The sequence below is a fragment of the Erpetoichthys calabaricus genome, chromosome 8 (genome assembly GCF_900747795.2).
Source record: "Erpetoichthys calabaricus chromosome 8, fErpCal1.3, whole genome shotgun sequence".
Taxonomy (NCBI): domain Eukaryota; kingdom Metazoa; phylum Chordata; class Cladistia; order Polypteriformes; family Polypteridae; genus Erpetoichthys; species Erpetoichthys calabaricus.
This window is the reverse complement of record NC_041401.2, coordinates 66,178,260-66,204,645: the sequence shown is the minus strand read 5'-3', so window position 1 is coordinate 66,204,645 and position 26,386 is coordinate 66,178,260. Positions and strand designations below refer to the sequence as shown.

The 26,386-nt window shown below is 37.9% G+C and overlaps 1 protein-coding gene across 4 annotated transcripts in view; it reads left to right on the top strand.

Annotated features, from left to right (window-relative positions):
- The first annotated feature begins 1,189 nt into the window (after positions 1-1,189).
- The window catches only part of git1 (G protein-coupled receptor kinase interacting ArfGAP 1), a 121,751-nt gene continuing 96,554 nt past the window's right edge, over positions 1,190-26,386 (top strand). For 2 of the 4 annotated variants that reach the window (XM_051930847.1, XM_051930848.1), the window contains exon 1: positions 1,465-1,818. In XM_051930847.1, coding sequence (XP_051786807.1) covers positions 1,767-1,818 — 52 coding nt within the window. In that variant the 5' untranslated portion in view covers positions 1,465-1,766. The other 2 variants (XM_051930845.1, XM_051930846.1) reach the window with 2 other exon arrangements.

The following is a 26,386-nucleotide window of genomic DNA, read 5'->3' as shown; positions in this document are numbered from 1 at the left end:
ATTTTTATATACGCTCTTTGATGGACATCTGCTCCCCTCCCTCCTCATGTTGTTGGTATGGGTTGTCAGTAGATACAGTATTATAAACTTTTATTAGTAAATGAATATGTGTAGCTGCAGAGAATGCTACTTAAGGTTATTTCTACGCACTGCTATAACTCTCAATGATGAGCTGGGGTTGATCTCTTAAACTATTAAGGTATAGAGTTGTTTTTTGCAGGGTATATGGCACCCCCTCCAAGAAATTTGCCTCTTTAAAATACTTTTACAAAAGTATTACGGCAGTACTCTTTGTTGTCAGCGGCTCATTTTGCAATTGTTTTTACTTTTACATGATGTATTAGAACATTAGAAAAATCTAGAAGAGAACAGGCCATTCAGCCCAACAAAGCTCATCAGTCCTAGCCACTTAATTCTTCCAAAATAACATCACATCTAATCATGGAGTGTGTTGATATTAGTATTATATGGTATCTAAGAATGGTGGGGGCCCCCTTAAAGGTGTGCATTGATTTCAGTATTAGATAACATATAAGAATGGGGGGTCTCATCGAACAAAAGACTGTGTTGATATTAGTATTATAAGGCATCTAAGAATGGGGGGGGGGGGGGTCTTTGGAGCCCCCAAGTCATGGCGGCCCAAAGCAGGTGCCTTCTTGGCCTTATGTTAGAGCCAGCTCTGTGTTAACCTGCACCTTATTTTTTTGTCTAATGTCCTGTGTTGGGTGATTGCTCCTGTGGGAGCCCTTGCCAATTAATGAACTGATAACAATAATGTGGTATCCATCTATCATTTTTCTATAAAGATATTTAGAGTTGATGGATGTATACATGTGTACTCATTACCTCTTTTACAATATTTGTGATTAGGAGTACTCACACAACCATCACCAAGAATATTAGGAGCTTTCTTTAGATTTTCATAAATGCTCCATATACCTGAAAGGCCTCATAGCACACACAGCATGTGGATTTATATTCTTATTCCGATGCCAATACGTGTTCCAAATTAAAGCAAGCAAAAGTGTAGAGAATGTATAACAAAGGATTTAGAAAGCATCTGATAAATTGTGCTAAGCACCCATTTGAAAATCGCTTTAGCACATACGTATGTATACGTCAGCCAATTTATGGTATACAGTATTGCGCACCGACTCTCTACTGCCTATGTAGAATGAACAAACAGTAAAGCGGAGCAGCGGTTGCTCAAAGCCTTCGTGGCGAATGATATGCACAGCAGCGGCAAGTCCGGATATGAAACACATAGGGATGGATGTATCGCGTATGCTTGCTGATGTAAATCCGCAGCCGTGACTCTGCATGTTCCCGGTATGTACAGGCATGACTGCGCCTGAAAGCTGCGCAGAGGTTATTGGAAGGGGTGCCAGTGATCTCACCGCCTAATTGCGGCCTCTTTCACACCCCCAGGTGGAGCCGCTGCTCTGCAGAGAGAAGGAGGTGGCGGCTGTTGGGGAGGGAGACGCCGTCAGTTGGGAGCGATTTTTTTGCCTTTCGTTTCCAGTGATTTATTCCGGTTCTCTCTATTCTTAGCTCCTCCAAGCGGACAGGGAGACAACGAGCGAAAACGGAAGAAGAAGAAGACGACGGCGGCGGCGGCGACTACCATCACTTTCAGACCATTTGGATACACAGCGGTCACAGGAACTAGACAAGGCACTGGCGGTCGAGGGCCGAGTGGGACGGTTCTGAGGCTGCGAGCCAGAGACGGGAGCTGCGGCGACAGCGGATCGCGGGCAAGAAGCAGGATGTCTCGTAAGGTGCAGAGAAGCGAGGTGTGCGCGGACTGCAGTGCTCCAGGTAAGACGACCAGAGTGGCTTTTCTTGTGCTGCCCTCTCCCTCCTCAATGCCAGAGGATGCGCGATGCAAGTTTGTGGGAAATGTGCTGGAACGAGGCGCTGGGGGCCTGAGAGGAAAAGCAGGAAAACTCCAGGATGAGGCAGTAACCAGTGCGGCCCTTCTTTCTTAACACAGACGTATATCTTCTGTTGGGCGATAGCTGGCATATGGAATTGATATTGAGTTTGTTTTGTAAAAGTGTAAACTTGAGTCCAAAGACTGAAATGGATTTGTTAAAAAAAATACATAAATACAGCAAGGCGTGGTGCCGTGAGCCGAGAGAACACACAGGAGGCGTGTTGCTGACATGTTGGGACTCTCGGCGATCCCTGTGGCCCGGCAAAGCTACCATACTGGGCGCTGAAGACTTTAGAAATATTTATATTTTTATGTCTATTTAGCAAACGGATTATGATTTCGGCTAAATGGAAATTCTTTATTCACTCTGTACGGCTTTCATAGTAAGATGTGAGCAAATATGATGTTGCTTTGATTGAGAGAAACCATGCCTTTTCAACCAGACTCCTGTCCGTTAACATCGTAAGGTTTACAGGAATCATTTTAATAATAATAGACATTTTTTTTCTAACTAGATATCTAGTGATAGAAACTTTCAAGACATATATTAAAATCAAGTAAGAACAGGAACGAATACCCATGTTATAAGACCAATATGAAAGGTCGCGGTGGTTAGTCGTCACAAACGATTGTTAAATTTCTGTAATGTGAAATTTCTTGAGTATTGATTTGTGAACATTACAGAAGATGAACTTACCCTTGAACATTGGATTCAGATAACGGTGCTTACTAATTTATGGAAAACCTGACACAAATACTTTTTTAACTGAATAGCAAGGGCAAATCGATTAAACTTGGGCTTAGCAAACAAATTAATTAGAAAATGCTGCCATAGCTCTCATAATGCCACTTAATGGGTAAGAGTATAACAGTGATTTATTTTAATATCTCAAGTAAAAATTGGATTTCCTACTATTGGTTTTTCAGTGCCTCAGGCTTTTAACTTCTAAGTCTACAAAGTACAGTGCTGTTGGTAAGTGACAGGCCAGTCAGTCTGATTGGAATTTCAGTTATCAAATATTTATAGTAAAGCAAAATAAAATGCTTAGTTACTTGGTATTGGCACATATGTACTATAAATGTTTACACTTTCATTGTGCAGAAAAATCTTCAACTAGTACTATAATTATAACTTTAAAAAATGACAACTTCCTGGCTGCCTATTTTCGAGCTTTGTTATGTCAACCTTTTCACAGAAAGTACTACCACATAAAACACTATTGCTGAATACTATAGTAATTGAGAAAAATCCTTTTGGTATTTTGACATTAAATGTGACACACGTACGTTTTGCATGCCATTTTGCTATTATGAAGAATCTGTTAATCCCAGTCCTCTAGATATTATGCCTCACACCCGTTTCAGAAGGGTCTGTTCCACAGCATGCTAACATTGTGTACCCCGAGCAGTACTTCTTGCCAGCATTAGCCTGGTAGCCATCCTTTACTTTGACGTTTGTGTGTTTGGCACTGTGGAGAAGTGGACAAGACACTGGACCATAAACCTCAAGATTGTCCATTCAGTTCAGTGACTTTTTATGTCATGCTGTGCAATTTACTTAACCCGTCTTTGTTCCAAATGTTTTAAAGAAAAATCTGTCTACAGTTATCAGTCATCTTCCAACCCGCTATATTCTAACACAGGGTCACAGGGGGTCTGCTGGAGCCAATCCCAGCCAGCACAGGGTGCAAGGCAGGAACAAATCCTGGGCAGGGCGCCAGCCCACCGTAGCTGTCTACAGTTATACAGTGCTGTATTCTATACTTGCAAGTCACCTTAGATAAGAGCATCGGCTAAATATACTACAGTAATAATGTTTAAGTACACCATCTGAAAGTTATGTTTGTTTAGAAAGAAGATGAAAAGGTATGCTTTGTGGTGGACAGCCTGTGCCCTTGCCCGGCTGGGGCGCCTCTTCTGTATATGGTCCTGGGGAGCAGGCTTGGACTGAACAGTTCCTCCCCCGGGACGCTGGGTGGCAGTGGCGCCTCAGATTCCCGCAGGGCTCCATGGGAGATGGAGTTCTCAACGATCCTGTTGGGATCCGGGCGTGCCACCAGGGGGCGCTGCAGTGGTTCCTGAGCCCATGTGGGCGGTTCTTCTGCCACACCCGGAAGTGGGTCATCAAACACCTGGAGCACTTCCGGGTGGGCTATAAAAGGAGCCAACAGCCACCACTCCGGGAGCCAGAGTCTGGAGGAGGGAGACAAAGCTTGCCGGACAGTAGTGGAGGATAATGAATAAGAGAAGGAAAAGTATTGTGTGGACTGTGCTTGTGTTGGGACTGTGTTGTGCCTGTGGGGATGGGGAAGGCGTTGCCCATTGGCGAAGAAAAGAAAAATAAAACATTTGTTTTTATAATTGTGCCTCTCGTGTCTGTCTGTGTCGGGTTGGTTTGCTGGCACTCTCCTAGTGGTCTTGTTACAGCTTTTTAATAAATGTATTTACATAATCACCCCTAAACAAAAAAGAATGTTTTCTCTAATATTAGAATTTGTGACAGTGTCATTTCAAGTATCAGAAAACTCATCCCTAATTATAAATGAACAAAAATTGAATAATAAAAAGCAGTACAATTACAGTAGACTCAAATCTTTACTTTAAAACTTACATATTTTTTCCCCCCCAAGAATGAAGTTTCAAACAAGAATTATTAAATGCTGTTATCATGAAGTTTGTAAATTTAACATTATTTTTGGAAAGATGCAACAGGCCATAAGATGCAGTTGGACAATGTACGTTAAAATTAGCCTTTCAACATCTCTTGTTCTTAAATTTAAGAATATTACAGCACATAGGGATATTTGACATTGGACCATACGTTGTTCAGTGGGTGTATAGTTAACTCGCTTTATGCTTTAAGAATGGTAAAGCTATGTTGTTGTTTTTATTTTTTTATTGTTAATCTTTGAGCCTCGTGTTTCTTTTGCAGTCTTTTGTTAAACCATGCCAGCCTTCTTGACAGTTTTCCAGTGATTCTCATTTGCTTGTAAAAATACTTAGTCTTTGTAAAATGTGTTTTGAAAGTTATTTACCTGAACATTTATATGCTTATTGTTAGCTTGTATTCAAAATTATTAGATTTGACAGACCACTCTAGTTTAAATCATATAACAAAGTTGTTTTTTTTTTTATTTAAATCAACCTTTTATAAAATGACAGCCCATGAAGTCTTAATTATTTAACAATAAGCTGATATGTGGTAGACTTCTGTTAGTCCTCAAGGTGCAGCTTTAACATACTAAGCATTAACTATCACTCCTGTGCTCACTTTGCCTCTGTGGCTGTGATGTTCATCCACAGTCCTTCAAAATGTTCCAGAAAGACCTAGTGGGTCAGTTGCAGTGTACCCGAGATAGTAAGATGATAAGACCAGAGTATGTAGTATGGTACTAAGAGGAGATGATCTTCAGGTCTAAGTGCTGCCTCAGTGATCAGTGGCATAAGATCAGTTCCAAGTTTACTAATCCACCACTAGTCTTGTTAGCCTTGTGTTTCTCCTTGGTTTGCTCAGCTGGCATCTGATTGCCTGCTAACGACAGCACACTGGCAATTAACATCTCACCCTCTCTCAATCGATGATTTAAAGGGACAGAACACACGGAGGGGAGTATATTTTCATATTAACTTAATAAAAAATTGAAGATCTTAAGCTGCATAAAATTGAAATGAGTGTTGATGTCATTACTGTAAATGTAATATTCATGTAGAGCATATGAAAAGGTGCTGAAATATGGAAGAAAGTATATAAAGTAATGACAAGGAGAGTTACAAGTTAGTAGAATTGTATCTGAAGCACATATACCTAACTTCCCAATGATATAGATAATACGGTAACAGAAGAGTTGATATGTTTCATTCATTATGTGCCAAACTATTCCTAAAAAACAAATTAATCCAACAGTCACCAATGCATATGAAATGCCTAGTAAGAGGCTGGACAATATTAGTAAAGAATGTCTCATCACAGCACAGGCTTCATGTAATACATATTGTGAGAGATCTCGTATTAGATCTAGCCTCTTTGCCGCTCATGTATGGGAATGCAGATGTACAATTTACTAATTATTTTACATTACAGTGAGTAATTAACCATATTAAAAAATAGTAAAATGTAATAATTTGAAAGTAAATTATGTTTCATGTTGCGTTATTTGTTGCGTAATACGATTTCGTTCTGTTTGACTTTGAAATTAACACGCAGAAACTTTTTAAACTTACACTTTTACTGTAAAACTTCAGTAAAAACAATTTTGTGAATTTAATTTTCATCAATATCACATTGAATTTTGGTTCTGTGTTTGGACTTGCATAACTGCCCGTGATTGAATTTTGTTTTTCTCTCTGTAAAACAACTTTTTCGAATGTTTGGCTCTGAGATTTGTTAATTGTCTTTGCAAAAGCTATTCTAATGGGACACTGTTAACGTTTTAATACAAGTGGCATATCAAGATCTCCTTTGGTGCCTAATGTAGAACACCTTCAGGGGATAAACATTACCTTTCTTGGATACATCCTTCTTTCTACAGTAATTCATGCAGAGGAAGACTGAACTGTGTTAACGGTTGTAGATATTCTACGGGATATTGTAAGTTGATGCTTTTATCTTTTGCACGATCACCACCAACTGTTTCAGCAGTCTATTGATACGCATTTAACTGATTTGCCGTGTAACAGATCGTCATTTTTGGCATTAATTCGTTTGACTTCATCGTTTCTCGGTGCTAGGATTGCCTGTGTACTCTTACTGTTGATAACCCTTCATGATGAAATTCTTCAATAAGATTTGGACATAATACGTCGTCTTTAATTGGCAACTTAAAGTGAGGAAAATGTTAAAATTTCTAAGAGCTGAGAGAGCAAGAACTGTGTCTGTCAAAAGCATTCACACAAATGAGAGGTGAGAGGACCATGTGCGTGGGACGTTAACCATAAATGGTTGAGAGGAGAGCATGACTTGAAAACATCTCATGGCCAAAGTCTCGACTTGCAGGACTTGAAAAAATCTTCCAAAAAGTCTCGTCTCGTCGCAGGATTTTTTTATATAATATAGAGATAATCTTTATTTTTCTTGAGCTCCTGTATGTAAGCATTTAACTACTGTTTGCACTCTTATTGTATGTGACAAATAAAATTAGAATTGATTTGATACCTTCACATCACTTCAGAGGAATATAGCATGAAAGAAACTGTGCACATTGAAAAATCTTGCCATTCTGAAATGGTGGCCAAGCAATTCCTTAATTAATGACCACCAACCCTGTGTGTATTTTTAATTGTTAAATGAATGTTTTCTATTTTTTTCTATTTTTTTCTAGTTCTTATATTTTGCAGTATATTTCCATACATCGCTTGTTTTTTTTCTATGGTATTATGTTAAATATATATGATTCAGTATCACACTATACTGAAGTCCATATATGAAATATAACCCAGGAGTTCTGCTATGGTACTGCTGGTTCTAAACCCTTTAACAATTCTGTTTTAGTAAACACAAAAAGCAAAACATAATTGTTAAGCTTGCAATTCTTTTGCTCTAAACCTTTTTACTTGTAGACTGAACAATACTTTCTAAAGAATCATACATTGTTGGCGAAACTCCAAGCCAAGATTAAACTTGGTTTGCTATATGTGGCCTGGTTCTGAAAGAATGAGTTGTTATAATGCTGAGTTCATAAATTATTTTAGGATGTTTTAACTTAAATTGTTAAATTCAAATTTTCATATTACATTTTTTTGTCCTTGTAAGGGTTTATTAGAACGTTGGTTAACTTTGGAAGAGTATAAGTTATATACAGTAATCCCTCGCTATATCGCGCTTCGCCTTTCGCGGCTTCACTCTATCGCGGATTTTATATGTAAGCATATTTAAATATATATCGCAGATTTTTTGCTGGTTCGCGGATTCCTGGCGCCAATGGGTCTTTTAATTTCTGGTACATGCTTCCTCAGTTGGTTTGCCCAGTTGATTTCATACAAGGGACGCTATTGGCAGATGGCTGAGAAGTTACCCAACTTACTTTTCTCTCACTCTTGCGCTGACTTTCTCTGATCCTGACGTTGGGGGATTGAGCAGGGGAGCTGTTTGCACACCTAGACGATATGGACGCTCGTCTAAAAATGCTGAAAGATTATCTTCACGTTGCTACCTTCTGTGCAGCAGCTTCGTGAAGCGACATGCTGCACGGTGCTTCGCTCTCTTAAAAGCTTGAAGGGCACGTATTGATTTTTAATTGTTTGTTTTTCTCTGTCTCTCTCTCTGCTCCTGACGGAGGGGGTGTGAGCTGCTGCCTTCATTGTAACTGCGTTGTGCCGCTGTGCTTCGCATACTTAAAAGCCAAACAGCCCTATTGATTTGTTTACTTTCCTCTGTCTTTATGACAGTCTCTGCTCCTGATGCGCACTCCTTTGAAGAGGAAGATATGTTTGCATTCTCTTAATTGTGAGACACAACTGTCATCTCTGTCTTGTCATGGAGCACAGTTGAAACTTTTGAAAAAGAGACAAATGTTTGTTTGCAGTGTTTGAATAACGTTCCTGTCTCTCTACATCCTCCTGTGTTTCTGCGCAAATCTGTGACCCAAGCATGACAATATAAAAATAACCATATAAACATATGGTTTCTGCTTCGTGGATTATCACCTTTCGCGGGGGGGTCTGGAACGCAACCCCCGCGATGGAGGAGGGATTACTGCAATTGAGTTTATGAATGTGTGTTTATTTTCAAATGTAATAATTAAGCAGACATTAAAACATTTTGTCCTTTTTTTTTTTTTTTCTATAAACTGAATATATAAAAATGTCAACCTATTTACATTTAGAAAAGTGTTGTTTTTTCAAATCTTTTTTTGATTCAATGTTTTCAACAATTTTAATCAAAAACAAATAGTTAAAACATATGATTAAATGGTTCAGAATATTAACTGTGCACATTGTCTAATTTTGTGAGAAGACATTTCAAAATTTTTGTGAGGGGGGAAAAAACATATGTCAAGGTCACTTAACATTCTGAGAGCGCTCCCAGTGCTATATACTGTATGCTGCTTCTGTAACAATGAGGAGATTTCCATTTCCTTTTCCTTAAAAGTGCTGGCATTTTGAAAAATAAATCATATTTATTTTACAGCTTTGGATTGGCAGGGACTGACTTGCAGATATTGTAGACTGCCAGATTTAAAAGTTCAAAAGCTCTACTTGAAAAGAGAAGACAGTTTGATTGGGGTGGTGAAAGCTGCTAGTTCAGTAATATCGGCTCAGTTTCATTAACTTTCGTTATTAAAGTGTTTCTAGCACATGTCCAATAAACCCTAATTTCTTCAAATGTTATGTCTTTCATTAGGACACAGCTTTTGACTGTAGACTCCTATTGTTAATATCATTGTTTCCTCTGAACTGCAGACAGTGGCTCTGAGGCTTATTTGCTTTTAAGGGCAGTAATCTGTATGCCCTGATGTGAAAATCCGAAATTTGCACATTACAACTCTCTGTAATGTCTTTAATTGTCTCTGTCTAGATGCTATTTGGAGTGAGTGTAGGCATTTGTTTTTCTTTCACTGAATAGCTAATTTTGTCTTTGTGATTTTTTTTTTTTAGGTCAGGATTTAGTTTGCCAATTGCAGTTAATGATAAACATTTGGAATTTAAACAAAAATTAGCACTAAATGATAATTTTCTTTAAAGTTCTTTGATTTGTTCAACATTGTGGATGTGGAGCGTTAGTTTTACCTCATCACTTAACTATATTAATTGTTTTGTGGTTGATAGGGTTATTTGTTAGGAAATTGTGATTTCAGAGATGTCAAGATGTATAACTAGTTGATGTGTCAAGAATCTAGGCTGCACCATATAGGTAGGCGTCTGTAAAATTGTAACTTAGCAAAACTACTTTATTATGATCAAGAATAAATTTGTGGGAAACATGCATACTTTTCTTTCCAATTACTATTCTAGGATTGTGTATAACCCAAGATCTACCCCCTTCTATAATTGGCGTATTAGGTAGGGATATATATATATATATATATATATCCATCCATCCATTTTCCAACCCGCTGAATCCGAACACAGGGTCACGGGGGTCTGCTGGAGCCAATCCCAGCCAACACAGGGCACAAGGCAGGAACCAATCCCGGGCAGGGTGCCAACCCACCGCAGGACACACACAAACACACCCACACACCAAGCACACACTAGGGCCAATTTAGAATCGCCAATCCACCTAACCTGCATGTCTTTGGACTGTGGGAGGAAACCGGAGCGCCCGGAGGAAACCCACGCAGACACGGGGAGAACATGCAAACTCCACGCAGGGAGGACCCGGGAAGCGAACCCAGGTCCCCAGATCACCCAACTGCGAGGCAGCAGCGCTACCCACTGCGCCACCGTGCCGCCCTATATATATATATATATATATATATATATATATATATATATATATTTTTTTTTTTTTATTTCTTCATTGGAGCTAAACTATTGTGCTTTTTATTTGCGTACTGGTTAACTATCAGCTTTATTTTGTTTGTAGTGCAGCATATGCACTGCTGTCTGAAAATATACTGCATGATGCCATGGTTTAGCTAAATCCAAAAAATCTCCAAAATTCAATAAAGGTACCCTGAATGCAAAGCATCAAAAATATATAAAAAAAATTTACTTATTCACTAAATAACTTACTAAAGTATCAAGTTTAATTTAAATAAGTCATTTGCCATCCAGTTCACTTAGTGATGTTGCAGTGACAACATGCTGAGCTGAACTGATGAAGTCATGGTTTGTCAAGGATTTGACTCCAAACCCCAGCGTAATTATTAAAGAAGACCGTAATTGAACTGAGGGGAAGCAGTGCCACCCCTCTTATATGCAAAAAAATAAATAAATAAATAAAACGGCCAATCTTTTCTTGTAATAAATAATGACCTTAATTTTGGAGCTGCTGTTTCTCATCTAACTTGCATTATACTTGGGTGCAAACCTCTTCTGTGCACCTCAAAGTGTGAACCAGTAGGGCATCATCATCCACAAACTGCGAGGAGATGAGACAAGTCACAGTCTTGCAGTCCTTCATCCACTTTGAGCAGACTTGAATTAGTGCAAAACATACAAATGTAACATACCTCGAACATGCAGGGTCTTCATCCATCAGTGGCCTTGAATACCCATACTTTTGTAGGATTTTACACAAGATAATAAAAGGTAAGTGGTCATAAGCCTTTTCTAAGTCTATTACAAGTAGTCTGCATTAGCACACTCCCTAGTATAACCAGGATAGTCTTTTAGTTGGGTGAAGTTGCAGATCAGCTATCAGATGGAGTGTCTGTTTCCCAAGGAGGCTTAGTGGTGGGAGTATTTGGCAAATTGAACACACTGTTTTGTCCCCAATATAAGAATTGGGGAGGACCATCCAAGGATTCCAGCTTCAAAGTACTCTCCTTGTTTTTCACATAACGTTGAATATTGTTACACGTTGTCATTCCCACAGTATCCAATGACTGTACCATTTCTACGTAGATCTGCGTCACCTCAGTATTCTAGTCACAGAGATGGGTCCAATCACATCAAATGTTTCTGGCACAGCCCTCTCCAAAGAGGGCATATGAACTGAGTTTAGGAGTTTCTCAAATTGCTTTTTCACTTCTGTATGACATTACAAGTCAAGAATCAGTGTTTCTCCATTTTTATTGATCAGCTTAGACAACATCCCAGCTAGTCTTAAAGGCCACCCAAACGTTATTGTGTATTATCACACCAAATTTCTCCAAAGTCTTCATTTTAGTAACTGCAGCATGGGATTTGGGATACTTTTGAACATCCTGTACGAGTGTACTTGTTGCTCTCTGGGATCATTTTAATAGATGTTCAAGTCAAGTTAGAGCTATTATGATCTTGTCAATAGACTAATTTTCGGTGGAATGACAAGTCTTAAATATTTAGTTATGGCTTTATAAAAATCACTCTTCTCTTCATCTCTTCAGATTGGGACTTGATATTATTCACTAGACCTTATTGGTAAGATTAAACTTTTTTTTTAAAATAGAGAAGGGCTTCTCATACATTGTTATTAATTGCTTGATTGGCTAACTTTGTACACTGTTATTTTGACACCTGATTATACTTGCCTTGTTAACTTAACAATGATAATAATTCTTTATATAGCTATTTTCTCACTATTAAAGCGCTGTCCATGCAGGGAGGATGTGGGACACGAACCCATGATCTCCTTACTGCTTAACTAAATGAGCCTTGGTGGTTCATTTAACTTTGAATATGAGCTAATTCATGTTATCATACTCTTTGTTGAATTGTATTCAGGTCCTCTAAACAATGTATACAATTTGTGAATACAAATGTTATTATTTAGAAATGTAAGGGAATTTCATAGTAGAAACAAACACAGTAGGCATTCAAAAACAACAATATTGAATAGTGGAGCTCTCAAATTTTTTACAACCTTAGGGTGGAAACAGTATTTTATTTGTTTCTGTTTTAAGAAAATTCAAACAAATAGTACTTTATTTAGTTAAATGGTTTGGAGAATTGAATGGAGAAAAACATTTGGAAAATAAGTTTACTTGTTTTAATTGAATTTCATTATAGTGTATTGATCACTATACCCTTCTGTCTTATGAAAAGAGGCAATAAATGAGTTCTCATGCATAAAATCACCACACAGTGGCAGTAACTAAGAACTTTGTGTAGGCAACATTTCTTAGCATACCAATGACTACCTCCGGTACTACAAGTTTGATAGGGGACCAAATGTGTTTCTTCCCATGAACCTCTCCTCAAATGCTAGTAGTGCTCAGAATTTCATGGGACAAGGTCTTCAGTCGAATGCAAGTGTATCTTCTTTAAGAGTACCGCCAGTAACTTGGTTTCACGTCAACAACTTTCACACCTTTCTGCACCAAGACTGTACTCCTAAAAAAAAAAAAAAAAATATTCACAACTTCACCTTTTTCAGCCATTAATTCTTTGAGGGCTGAATATTTTTTCCAAAAAACTGAGCTTTGTGTACTTTTCAGAAAACTATTGTTTCACACATAAGTCAACATAAAACGTCTGTTGCTATGTGCTGTGACTGCTGTTGGCGCATGTTCGGCATCTCTGGCAGCAGTGGCTGCATGGGGGCACCTCGATGGTCAGCAGGAATGCTTGTTGGGCCAGCTGCCTGGCTGTCATTGCACAGCAGGTGGGTGGGTGGTGGTGGTGGCGGTTGCAGTGTGACACAATGTGGTTTGTACCACTTGTCATCATAAGTGGTGGTCCTCACAGGCAAACGCTGCTGTAGGCGCATCAGCTACACGAAAGTGTTCAGTTCCCCGATCAGCTGAGGACCGATCAGAAGATGCTGGTACCTCACTTTCATTTCTGATATCCATCTCCAGATCACTTGCATCAAACTCTGAGTCCGACAAGTCAGAATCGCATTCAACGAAATTATGTAAAATGTCCATGGAGTATTTTACTTGGCACATTTTCTTTGGTCTCTCACCAGATGTCGGTGCTATTTTATAGGTTGTTTGCTTTTCGCTACTCATCCACGTGTAGGGACTCGAGGTTAAATCAACAAAGCTATGTAACTTTATTTCTAGCAAAGAGAGTCAAACTAAAATGGAAGAGTGAGTTTTGTTGCAGTTTATAGCTGATTACAATCCTCTACTCCTGAATTTTGACAAAAGTTGACATCAGTCCTGAAAGAGTTAATTTCTGTTTATTAAAAATATTTTTATCAATAAAATGGCACTAATATATTGCTTTCACTAAGAAATAAAATTACTAGCCAAAAACTAAATTTAAATAGTTCACCAAGTAGGTGGGTACATCTTCTATTGCATTTACTTATTTAGCCTACTTACAACATTTATGACACAATTGGTTACATTTCTTTTTGTTTTCCAATTCGAGCACAGGCAGATGAAGTGACTAGCTCATGGTCACACAGTTTCAGTTGCAGGATGTGAACCCACAACTTCAGGGTTTGAAGCCTTAACCCACATATTGTATTCTCATCTTTTGTCCCGTAAAATATTTAAAATCAGTATAGCTAATCAGATTAAAAAATATTAACAGCAGAAAAGGATTTGTCAGAACATTACAAAAGCCTCAATTGCCTACAGGACACATTTCAGTGAGTTATATATTATGTGAATTATTGAAAGCCAAGTGCCCTTAGGTTGTTCCTTGGATAGTAAAGTGTTTCAAAATTATACAGCATAAAGCTTTTGCTTGCTTTAATATTCCTTGTGGTGTTCTTGTATGACCAAGTATGCATTTTGGAGAAATTCTGAACAATTCTATTCAGATTTTTTTTTATTTTTTATCCCCACCTGCCAACTTTATAAATGTAAACATTTAAAAGAAACGTATCAAAAGTAGTAGCACACAAAAGTAAGCAATATGTGGCAATAATGTATAGACAGGAAGTATTGTGTTACAATTGTGGAAGTTTTTTTTAAAGGAGTAATTTTGAGACTTCAGGTAACTTGCAGAGTGACTAGTTTTCTATTTACAGTGAATGTCAGGTTTGAGATCACATATGATATGGAGATGACTTTTAATGCATGTAATGGTCCATTTAAAATGTGTTCTGTCAACACCAAGAAGAGGAACTTTTTCGAGTTAATAATATGCCATACAGTATGATGGATTGGGGGGGGGGTGTATAAGTTATTTTGTGGATCTTATATAGCAATTTTAAAATTATGACCAGAGTGATTGTGTATTTATAAAGCTACACAATTATAAATGACTAGCAAATGTATACAGTCCATGCATTTAGTATCTCCTTGAATGATTTTTTGGACCCCCATTTTCACTTCCTCACATGTGCACTTTGTTAATCATGGTTAAGTATTTTAAGAATATGCACTCTTTCCTTTCATATAGACCTCCAGGTGTGTTTGGAAGTGATGCTGCTTGCTGGCTTCATTATTAAAAAGATTTTTAAAACAATGCATTTTAAAGCATGACTGTAAATTGTGGAATAGCTTACTTACAAATGTATGTGTGTATTAAGAATTAACTTTTGTAATGCCTTAAATTGCAAGAAAAGTACACTCTAATATGTACAGTACATGCTTCCTTATTCTGTTTCTCTTAATGATAAATATGGTCTGAAATTTTTCAGGCTAGGGAGACAGAAGTTTTGAGGTAAGATTGTTATACCTGCTATTAATGGAACTGGGAGTGGCTCATGACAATAATGGATAGATAGCACTTTATTTGCCTGCATGGGTATAAACCTGTAAGGTATTAAAATTACAATGAAAGTAAAGATGGTTGTACTTTCAGTACAATATTTCACAGAGTCTTGCAGGGAATGCTTTAATTACATTATACTGTATGTACAAAACCATCTATATATTCTGCCTGGTAGCTGAAACGGAAGCTGATTTGGCCTTAGATGAAGATTAAATAATGCTATTTTACACGTACAAATATACAGGAAAAGGTTAAACAAGCATCTTAGAATACACAACAAATAATTCCTTTTGATTCACTGTACCTAAAGAAATATATTCATGTGCTCCTTTGCATAAATTAAGGTATCTCGCCTACTTGTATGCCTTTTCTCACCCTCACACCAACCCTGTTCTCAAGTTGATTCTCTCATTCTGCTGTCAGGTTGAGGCCTCAGTTTGCTCTCCTTCTGTCTGTGATTCTCATCCTTGTTTTTGTACTCTTAAGTAGGCTGTGGAGCTTGTCTAAATCATTTAAAAATATCATATAATTCTTGCATTAATGTTGTGCTCCAGTACAGGATTAAAGAGTTGACAAATGTAAATTACTTTCTGTGTTACTGTACTGTTCTGTCCCATAGTGACCTCTTTCTTTGTATACTGTATAGCCTTTAAGATCTGAGGTAACTTGACATGGTTTGGAAGCTTTCTTGACTTTAATAAAATACAGTTGCATTTGACTCTGGTCTGATACTAACATGTGTTCAGTACCTGGAGCAGCAAAATGCCATAGTGGTTGGTACTACAGTCTCCCTGGCTTAGCCAGCTGGGTTTGCTTTCCAGGTCCTTTCGCTGTCTTAATGGAGTTTGCTTGGAATTTTCAAGGAAATGTTTGTTTCAGACTACTACCTTGAATTTTACAAGAGAAACTTGTAATGCTCAAATGTCTGGGAAGCTTCGTTTCTGAGAATGTGCACACGTTCATTACAACAAGCACCACAAACCTGGACATTTATTGTAAATATGCTCATCTAGTCTTACTGACCTACAGACAATTTGTGATCAAATTCTTTTGAGCCTGAATTTCAAAGTGGTGTTCTACAGTGCTGATTTGTAACTGGCTAAAGGATAATGTGTGAACTAGCTAACACTAGAGGGATTAGTTCTGGATAAGCTGAATCCATTCTTTCTATAAAAAAAAAAAAAGTTAAGCATGAGCAAGGTCTCTGCACATTGGGCAGCCACAATATTGATTCATATAACAAACCATTACAGCATGCAGTGTTCCAAGCAGAGCCTCGATACTCAAGCTAAGGCTCGAAGCATTTCATAACTCCGAATAAGACTTCAATACATTACTAAGATCCAGTGTCCCAAAAACCCATCAGAACTATGAAAATATGCTGATTCTCCAAAACCAAAGAAATACAGTTCGGCCAGTGCTGGAAAGATCATGAGGGCAAGTTATACACAAATATATCTGTATTTTGTGTAATAGTCCATATTCATTTAATGCTTCAAAAGGCCCATAGAATCAGTCAGTATTACTCTGATTTACTTTGCCACTTGAAACAATCAGTCAGGAAAAGACATTGAGGAAAGCTGGCAACCAGCTACCTTCAGTTTCACAGCAGTACCCCATCTCACATTACAGAGGTTATGAAAGCTGCTTTGCAAAACAACATTCAAAGAGATGCTTGTCACAGTCTCCAGACCTGTCTCTTTATAACTCCCCCCTGTTCCCCAATCAAAAAGGACTAAATTCCATTGGCATGGTATTCTAAAGGTGAAGACATTAAAACAGCCAAAAAAGACTGGTTGTACAAAGACAAAAGTTGTGTTAGAGTGACTTTAAAAACTTTGTAAATGTTATAACAAGGGAATACATTGAAAATACAACTTGTTTGTTTAATGAAACACTAATAAAGCTAATCGTGTTCAGATGAATTTATTACCCTGTGTGTAGTAAAAAAAAAAAAAAAATTGAAGAGGTTTTAGTACATTTTTCACATAAAATAACCTTCAAAGTATGTTTTTTTTTTTTTTTTTTTTTTCATTTTTCATCATTTAGTTCACACCATATACACATCTTGGCCTCTATTTTAAATTTGCAACCCTCTCATCCATAGTTGAAATTAAAGTCTGTAGGAATGGCATGGAAAGAGTGGAAAGACTGGACCTACTGGTGACTTTCATTTTGCCAAACTTTTATTGACTAGGTAAGAGCGATAGTAGTAGTATTGTCATATACACAGAGTACACTGAAATTCTTACTTGCATGTCTAAGCAACTTGCAACACTTTGCAACTCTCAGGTGCCATGATAAGCAAAAATGCAATAAAATGGAACATATTGTTAGTTATGCTTTAGATTATATTATGTACCTAAATCTTGCCAGAGACAAATTTTACATGCAAAACAACAGTTTTTCTTTGCTTGACGTTATTCAGTTTTTTATCATTGAGTATATTGTGTAATAATTATTTGGCCAGTAGTGAAAAGTCAAGTCATTAAAGTAGTAGATGCAGCATCTAGAAATAATCAATTTGTGTTTTCGTTAGGATATCTGCCAAGGTGTAATATTGCACTTCCTGTTACTTGGTTCCATTTTTGGTTACAATCCAGTAATGAGACACCACTTTATTGTTAGTCTAGCTTAATTTAAAGATATCCTGGAGTTCAAAACCTTTAAATATAGGTTGTTTTTATAGTACAAGTTCTCCAGAACCGTGATCAGCAAGTATTTCTAGTCAATAGTGAACATTTTATTAAAACCATTCAGCTCTTCCTTTACTAAAAGTGATTTCCTCAAATAAGTATACCAAAAGTTTCAGATACGTTTAAAGTAGTATGTGGTTTTTTATGGTATTTTTCCAATGGGTAATCTTTGATTTAATATTTGCAAAGACTTTATGCCTTTTTGAATACTCTAAATCTCTTGTGTCTTTTTATGGGTACAGTACAGTGCTTCATTTTGCTGACTACCGTTTTCAGTTTAATCCAGATGTCAAAGCTCTACAAGGCTAACCTTCTCAAATAGTCCGACTCTGTTGTGAAGCAATTTCTGAAAGAACACTGAAAATAAATATTTATCACCAAACACTTTTTTTTTTCTTTTCATAATTTGTAAATTCTTACTTTCATCTCCTATTTTGGATCTGGAGATTGTAATACAGTAATCCCTCGCTACTTCGCGGTTCACTTTTCGCGGATTCACGACTTCGCGGATTTTATATGTAAGCATATCTAAATACATAATGCAGATTTTTCGCTGCTTCGCGGGTTTCTGCGGACAATGGGTCTTTTTACTTGCTTCCTCAGTTGGTTTGCCCAGTTGATTTCATACAAGAGATGCTATTGGCGGATGGCTGAGAAGCTACCCAATCAGAGCACGCAGTTAAGTTCCTGTGTGCTGCTGATTGGCTCAGCGACGGAGTGTTGCATTAACCAGGAAGTCTCATCTCACTCATTCATCATTAACGTGCTAATGCTTCAGGGGCCGTGTCCAAGCACCAACAGAAGATGCAAATGATTGCAGAAAAGGTAAAAGTTTTGGATATGTTGAAGGAAGGGAACAGCTACACCGCTGCAGGACATCGATTCTTTTTATTTAAAAAGGAGGAAAAGCATATAAGATCTACGGCCACAGTGTCCTTTAACCAGGGTGCAAAATGAGTTGCAAGTGGACGTGATAAGGCAGTAGTCTGGATGGAATCTGCTTTAGGAATCTTTGCAACAAGGTCGACGACGTCATGACCGCCTACAAACTGCTACGTGTACTTCGCTATACAATAAGTGTAAACTTATCTACCGATTTCATATTGCTTAGCAGTTGTCCCTGTTTTTAATAGAGTAAATGGTGGGTTGTAAACAATACAGGGAGGGTTTAAAAACGTCCAAATACACGTTAAATAATTAAATAAATATAGTGTCCCTACTTCGCGGAAATTCAGTTATCGCGGTCGGCCTTGGAACCTATCTCCCGCGATAAGTGAGGGATTACTGTAATCATATTTAAAAAAAAAAAAAAAAAAAGAGAAGTCATTGAGTTTTCAGGCCATCAAAGCTTTAGTTAGTATGCTAATGGGTGATGATTGGCTGGTTAGTTTGTAAACTTGTTTTTTATATGTATATTCGTGTATCCAACAGACAGATGGTTCTATCTGTTGGATACATTTATGGCAGTCTCTTTTTCCTATGCACATGACTAAACTGAGCCATCAATGATTTTCTTAGGACCTTGCTATTTCTTCATGGGTCTGTTAACATGTCATGAAAATGTCATTTAGAACTGCCCCTTTGTGGAAGGCTGCTTGTGCTTTGTGATAGATTGGCACCCCATGCAGAACTGGTTCCTGTTTTGTGCCAGATCCTTCTGAGATGGTTTTAAAGTTGAGAAATGGTTTAAGTTTCCTTGTACTTATTCTGTCAAGACATGTTTGAGTCAACATCACACACTAACAATTGTTAAAGTGATGCTGATTTTTTTTTTTTGATTCACCGATAGTCACTGTTTTTAATTTTACTGCCTTCCAATAGGTGATGCTGTACAGATTCCTACTGATGATGGCATGCATTCATATATACTCGATGTTCTTTTTAAATTCTTGTCAACAAGCCTGTTGCATTGCACACATAAATGACAAGCTAAACTTATAGATGGAAATTCTAAAGTACCTTATGCATTAGCAGGATAAGAGTGGGAGGCTTAAAATTGAGGAGTGTGTTTCATGTGTAACACACTGCCAACTTCTATCGCTCTTCAGTGGGTAACTGGTGTTATAACTTTCATACTTTAAAGTAATTTAAATTTATATTAGTGAAGGGACCCAAGGATGCCTGCACTTTTAAACATTTGAAGATGTAAGAAAAGTTAATGAAGGGTTTCTACAAAACATCAGTGACTTAAAAGCAATGTGTGCAGCAGACTTTCAGTCCTCCTCCAACTTTTTTGAAGAAAAAATGTTTAATTTTCTGTGCCATGAAAAGCTGCAGTATTTACAGCCTACCTATTTGCATTCTCTCTCTGCTACAATATAAAGACATATTAAAGTGTGAGTCTGCACATTTTTACAGGAGGACTAAAAGTATATCCAGTAAGAGCCTATCTTTGTGTTAGTTTTGATTCCTTAACTGTTAATGTGAGTATTTTCTGTGCAACCCACATCTTTGTCTTATTTTTCTGTTACAGGTGACTTGATAGAAACATAAACAGGAATCTAAATATGTGACATTGTGTTTATGCCTAAATCACTATGTAATCATTTCTATATTTTTAAGAAATAGATTGTGCTATGTACACTAGTATCTCTTGTAGCCCTTTTAAGTCATGCCACTAAAAATTTCCTTAGCTACTGTTTTGTTTATAAATGATACATTCATGACGTTTTTGCCAAACTGAAGTCAAGTTAGGTATGAATCTTCCATGTATTTCTGTTGAATTTGTTTATAATTAATTTTTTAATTTGATATAAAATACTGGAGGTAAGGGGTGTGCGATATTGGCAAAAAAAATATTTCGGTATTTTCTGGAACTTTGATGATAATGATTATTACACGATATTTTGCATCCTTTAAAAAAGTGTTTGTAAAAGTCTTATTGATCTAGCTTGGTCTTAATAATAGGATATTAATTGTAGCTTACTAATGGAAACAACAGTTAAGGAAGACAGGTCTTATTTACTTATTAAAATCTGAAGTAAAATAACAGAAAAACATTAAAATCGCCAGTCAAAGTATTGCTGAGATCAAATAGTGCAAGTATGAGTAAACCATTTTACTAAGACCAACAAAACTATTATAATGAGAGCATTTTAAACAGACACCTACCCTAATGTTAACAAGATATGAATCCAAAGGGAATGAAACACTAACCATAATTGAAATACAGGGCATGAAATTAGAGTATGAATAAACATGTACTCCTGTGCCGTTAGGAGAAATGTGCCGCAAGAACAAAAATCTACTGTACTATATTTTAAAAATCCAAAGTTCTGTTAAAACACCGAACAGGAAAAAAAACTATAGCATTTATAAACAAGTTCTGTCATATATTGTACAAAGATACAACAAAAAAAACAAACCTATAATATTTTTAAACAAATTACTAACTTCAAGTTCTGTCCAATATTGCACAAAGATATCAGAAAAAAGAAAACAATTGTAAAATTCTACTGAGGAACCTCAAGTTGTGTGACAGAATCACCAGTCTGTCCACAGCATCTGGCTTCAGAGCAGCGTGGTTACATGTTCCAACATTTCCTCTGTTGCTGAAAGCACTGGGCTGTCTGAGGAAGGATGCACAGGCACTTTTTTATAAGTGTGTTTTCCACCACTCAAGTGGATTTACATTACTGTCCACCTCAGGTATCATCAAGTAGCTCTTGATCTCTTTTTCGATGGCAGTGTGTAGAGACTCGCCTTCTCTGAATTCCTGTGTCTGTGTGTGTGTTTTCTTTAATAGCTGCTAAAAGGCTTCTTTTTTTTTTTTATTTCTTTCTTCCTTATGTCTGCGGGGTGAGGAGGCAGGGATCTATACAAGTGTTTTAAATAATGAAAGAAAAAAAAATGTGCTGTTGATTCTAGGACCCACCCAGCCAAGACCGCTTTCGAAATAAAGTGCACCCAATAGACATGTGCATTTTACGGAAATAAAAATAATCTGAACGAATTACGTAATTTGTTTGAACAGATTATTTATTTATTTTCACTTTTTTGCCTGACACCTACAGGGCTCTGTACTAGATTAATTTCACTTTGCGGATGATGAAATAAGTTATTTATCAAGCTGTCTTCAACAGTAATCGATCTCTGACATAGTTTGCAGATTGCCATTTTTTACGCAGCATCAGTCTTTTCAAAAATAAACCACCTCCACGCGAGTGAGGATGATCCACATCTTGCAATTAAATCTAACAACGTAGATTGTGAGGCTGTTTATCCCTAGGCATTGTTTGCTCATTTAGTTTTAGGCAGCTACGCTAGCTTCACTTGTGTTGCGCTGACCATGCACATGCGTGCAGTAGTCTATCCTGTTAGTTTACACAAGACAGTGAATGCATGGACTCTCAAGGCGTGTTTTTGATTGTTTTTTGCAAATTGAGTGGCATTCTTGATAATTTCAGCTCGCACATTGTTAAAACAACAATTAAGATATTAAAGACAATACATATTGCATACTCCTAACTGGAGGTAAAAAAAAATAAGAACAATAAATGTCTCAAAGACCTACTTAAGGCATGACACCCATGCTCATTGCATCCTACATGCACCCAAACTCTATGCTATGGCAGGGGAAATTAAAGGAGGAGAAAGAAGTGATACCTGAACCAAACAGAAGAGTAGGCAGGAGCACATACAGTAAGCCCTGTGGGGAGAAAAGAACATACTTGAAGAGTAGGTTAGTGTCACCAATCACTGGTCACACAATCCCAAACTAGTTACACCACAGAGATCGTTTTTTTCAGGGTTGGTGCTATGTGACCCATTTATCCATGCTGCAGAGAACTCAAAAAGGTTAATTTACGAAGATGGGATTTCCATACATCAAGTTAAAAGCATTGAGAAGATTTGCATCATGAAGCTATTGAGGTTTTGACCATGATTATTCCTAACAGAGAATAGCATATGCTGGATATAACAGAGTGAAAGAGAATATTGCTCAAGTAAAGAAAGATTTCTTAAACAAACAAAAGATTAGAAGATCAAAAATTGAGAATTACATGTATAGACTGGAAGACAAGCCTAAATACACATTCCCAGAACCTATGTAGTATAGTTTCAAGGGCCCTAAATAAGGAGAAGTGACAGTTGGGGTCTTCAGCTTGGCTTATAGCATGACATTTGTAGAGGGTTAGAAATAAGTCATGGACATATTTAAATTGAACTTTTTGATAATTTGGGTTATTCAGAGCTACAGAGAATTTTTTTAAATAGAATCTCTTGATAAGGAGTGTAAGCCTTTCTCTCAGAAACTGTTTGCCAGGGCTTGTAAACTGTGTTGCAGAGAATCCTGCATGAAGTTGTGACACACTTCTGGATTGAAGAAAGTGAGTCTGCGGGGAGAATAACGTAGGAAACCCCACTTTTCTTAAGAATAGATCTTGGTTAGAAATTAGAGGAGAGAGAGGAAGTACTGAAATTAGATCTTAGAAGCTGGAACTTTTCATACCCATTGACTTTGAAAAATCCCTGAACTTTGTAATTCAACGACTTGACCATAGACGGAAAAGGGTTGCCAGTTTGACTAGGTCGACAAAACATAAAAAGTTTGGAAGATTATTGTGGCAACATCTGGGCAACCCTGTTTATTTGGCAACAACAAAAAAGCAACAGATAGTACACACAGGCATAAAATAAGGTTGGGTTGTATTCCTCTGCAAGATTTCTCTTAGAGAAAGGTTCCGTCAACCAGGAGCTCTGTTCAATGGGCATCCCTATTGGAAAGTGTGGAGCCTTTTCTAGGCATCTTCCCTGGGTGATTTCTCAGAACTTTGGGTGAAAGAGAAGATACAGTTAGTAACCACATCCCTCTTAATGGAGTGATGTCACTTACCTCTGAAGAGTCAGGAAGGTGATTACCTGGCACACCAGCAATGTACAGCGCTAAAGATTATGAAATGTGGGTGGGAAATTTGTGCCAGGCTCTGCCTTAGCAAAGAAGCTTGTTCACTTGTTGCAGATCTAGAGATCATATAAGAGAAAGGATTCCAGTTTTGATCACAGTATGTTAAGTTTAGCACTCTGCTAACACACTGTCAATAGCTTCTGTGACTAGTTTTGTATCATTGTAGTTGACTGGGCCAGTGGTATGCAGCAATTAAGGCAAGCCTGGCATATGAAGGAAGGTAGCCCTGCTTTGCGTGTCCTCTTCATCACAGAAAGAAGTACCTTTCTCACTTGTCTAGTATTAATGGAAAGATCCAGAGAGGCCGTGATGCATAAGTCAAATTAGGAGTCATATGATGAATAGTTTGCTTGTCTGAGTTGTTAAGGAACTTTCAGATTGAAGATCTCAGACGAAAGGAGTTGTTCTTTGGAGAATAAATCCTGTGCCATCTCTCCACTACTGGAGCAAATTTGTTCAAAGTGGCAAAGACCACTTGCCAGAACTATCTTGAAAAATCAATAACATTAAGGCAATCTACATTCTCCTTTAAGCCAGTAATGTGCAAACTAAGCCTGTGCTTCTTGTGTCTTCCAGTTCAATAATTATGGAAGTCATTGTTGCTACATATTCTAGATTTTTTTTTGTAATCTTTCTTTAACAGCCAACCGTGGAGCTTATTCAGATTTTTAAATGCCTGTGAGCTTTTCTTTTGCTCATTGGTAACTTTCATCAGCTCATATAGAATAGCAGCAAGCTCATTTTGGAAGCTTTGTTGAAGAAAACCATGCATAACCAGTGGGTTTTTCTGCAGTAATGTGTCTCACATTCCTGAGCAGCACCTCAGTATTTAGGCTGCTTGCCTGCATTGGCACGTCATCAACCACTGCCACGTTTTCATAGGACTAAAGGTTTCTGGGTGGGACTTTCTTCACCCCGATGGCATCATTGGTAGCCAGAGAGGTAAATGGAACTCAAAAATAATCCATAATGCAATGTGTTTTAAACCTGTTTTAAAAATAATCCTTGTATTCTAAATTGAAAGAGAGAATATCAGGGAGGTAAAACTAAGTGTCCTGTCTTGGTCTTACCTTAACTTCTGTTTTCTGTCATTTTAGAAATACATTTTTTGTCCTGATCAACTAAGTGACATGGGCAGTGCGATGAGTGCATCATGTGTAAAAAATTAGTTCTCACCATATGTGTGAAACATTCAGGGATTTGTGTGTGGATCTCCACTCCAGTATGGTTTCCAATGAGGCTTATTCTTCTGATTCAGAACCAAGTGTATGGTTTTGCTGTTTACTCAAGGAGTGTTGTGTTTGTGTAAAGTTTAGAAATATTCAAAAACTAGTCATTTAGCCCGTTACAATAACGGGCGCTAGAACAGTCGTGCATAAACATTAGTAGGAACGGTGTATATTAAATGGCAAGGGACTTTGACCTCATTCTTTTTGTTGGTCGTATTTTTCTTTCTTTCAGCCTTTCTTTTGTTTATGTTTACTTACTGAGCTGACCGTTCTTTGTGGGCTGCCGCTGTGTACTGTGTGTCTTTAATTTTCTGTGACAGTAATACTGTCTTGTACGGTTCTATTCAATAAGGGCACGCACAAAAAGGCGAGCTTCAAAAGGGCGACCTCAATTGAGCGCGGCGAATAAAGGCGTTCGGAGATAATTTAGTTCAAATAGCTCTGGAATATGTGAAGAGCAACAAAGGTACAGATCTTTATTTACACGCGCCTTTATTCGCTGCGCCCAATTGAGGTCGCCCTTTTGAGGCTCGCCTTTTTGTGCGCGCCCTTATTGAAGGATGCCTGTGCGCGCCCTTATTGAAGGATACCGTCTTGTACGTCCGCGGACTTGTACGTCCGTAATATACCTTTAATTTTCTCTGGCGGTAATACAGGCGTGCGCGTCGGTAATATGCCTTTAATCTCCTCTGACAGTAATACTGGCTTGTGTGTGGCTGTAATATGAGTCACTGTATTGTGTACCTTTAATTTCCTCTCGCAGTAATACTGGTTTGTATTTCCGTAAAACGCCTCTAACTTTCTCTGACAGTAATATCGCGCATCGCACTGTGCTCCGCGCATGCGCACTTCATCAGAAGACACGGACACCTGGACACACACAGGGATTTTATATATATAGATGTATTACAATTTGAATATGCAAAATTGGTTGAAAATCTTTCAAGTGAATGTAGTTATCCGGATACCACTGTGTGCCAATGTTTTTTCTATAGTCGGCTGTCTAGCTTTACTGTTTTCACAAAGGAAATACGAGAATCCATATTACTAACCGAGAATGCTAAACCGGATGGACGCAGGGACATCCGGCCATGGGCCGTAGCTGCAAAAAGACGTACTGCGCAGGCGCCCCAAGAAATCAGGCGCCGCGAGAGGCGGCCGCGACCACAGAAAAAAGGAGTGAGCACAGAAAAAAGAAGTCAAACGCAGGCGATGCACACAGTGCCGCACGAAAGCCATTGCACACGAAACTAGCACACAAAAAAAAAGAAGCCGCTCGCGCCCCACGAATCCCACACCCACCTCCAAGCACCCCCCCCCCCACTCTACAAGCAACGGACGGGGCACACACAAAGAGGACGATTCAACAAGCCCCTGGCACACAAAAAAAAGAACCCGCAACCCCCCCCCACCCCCA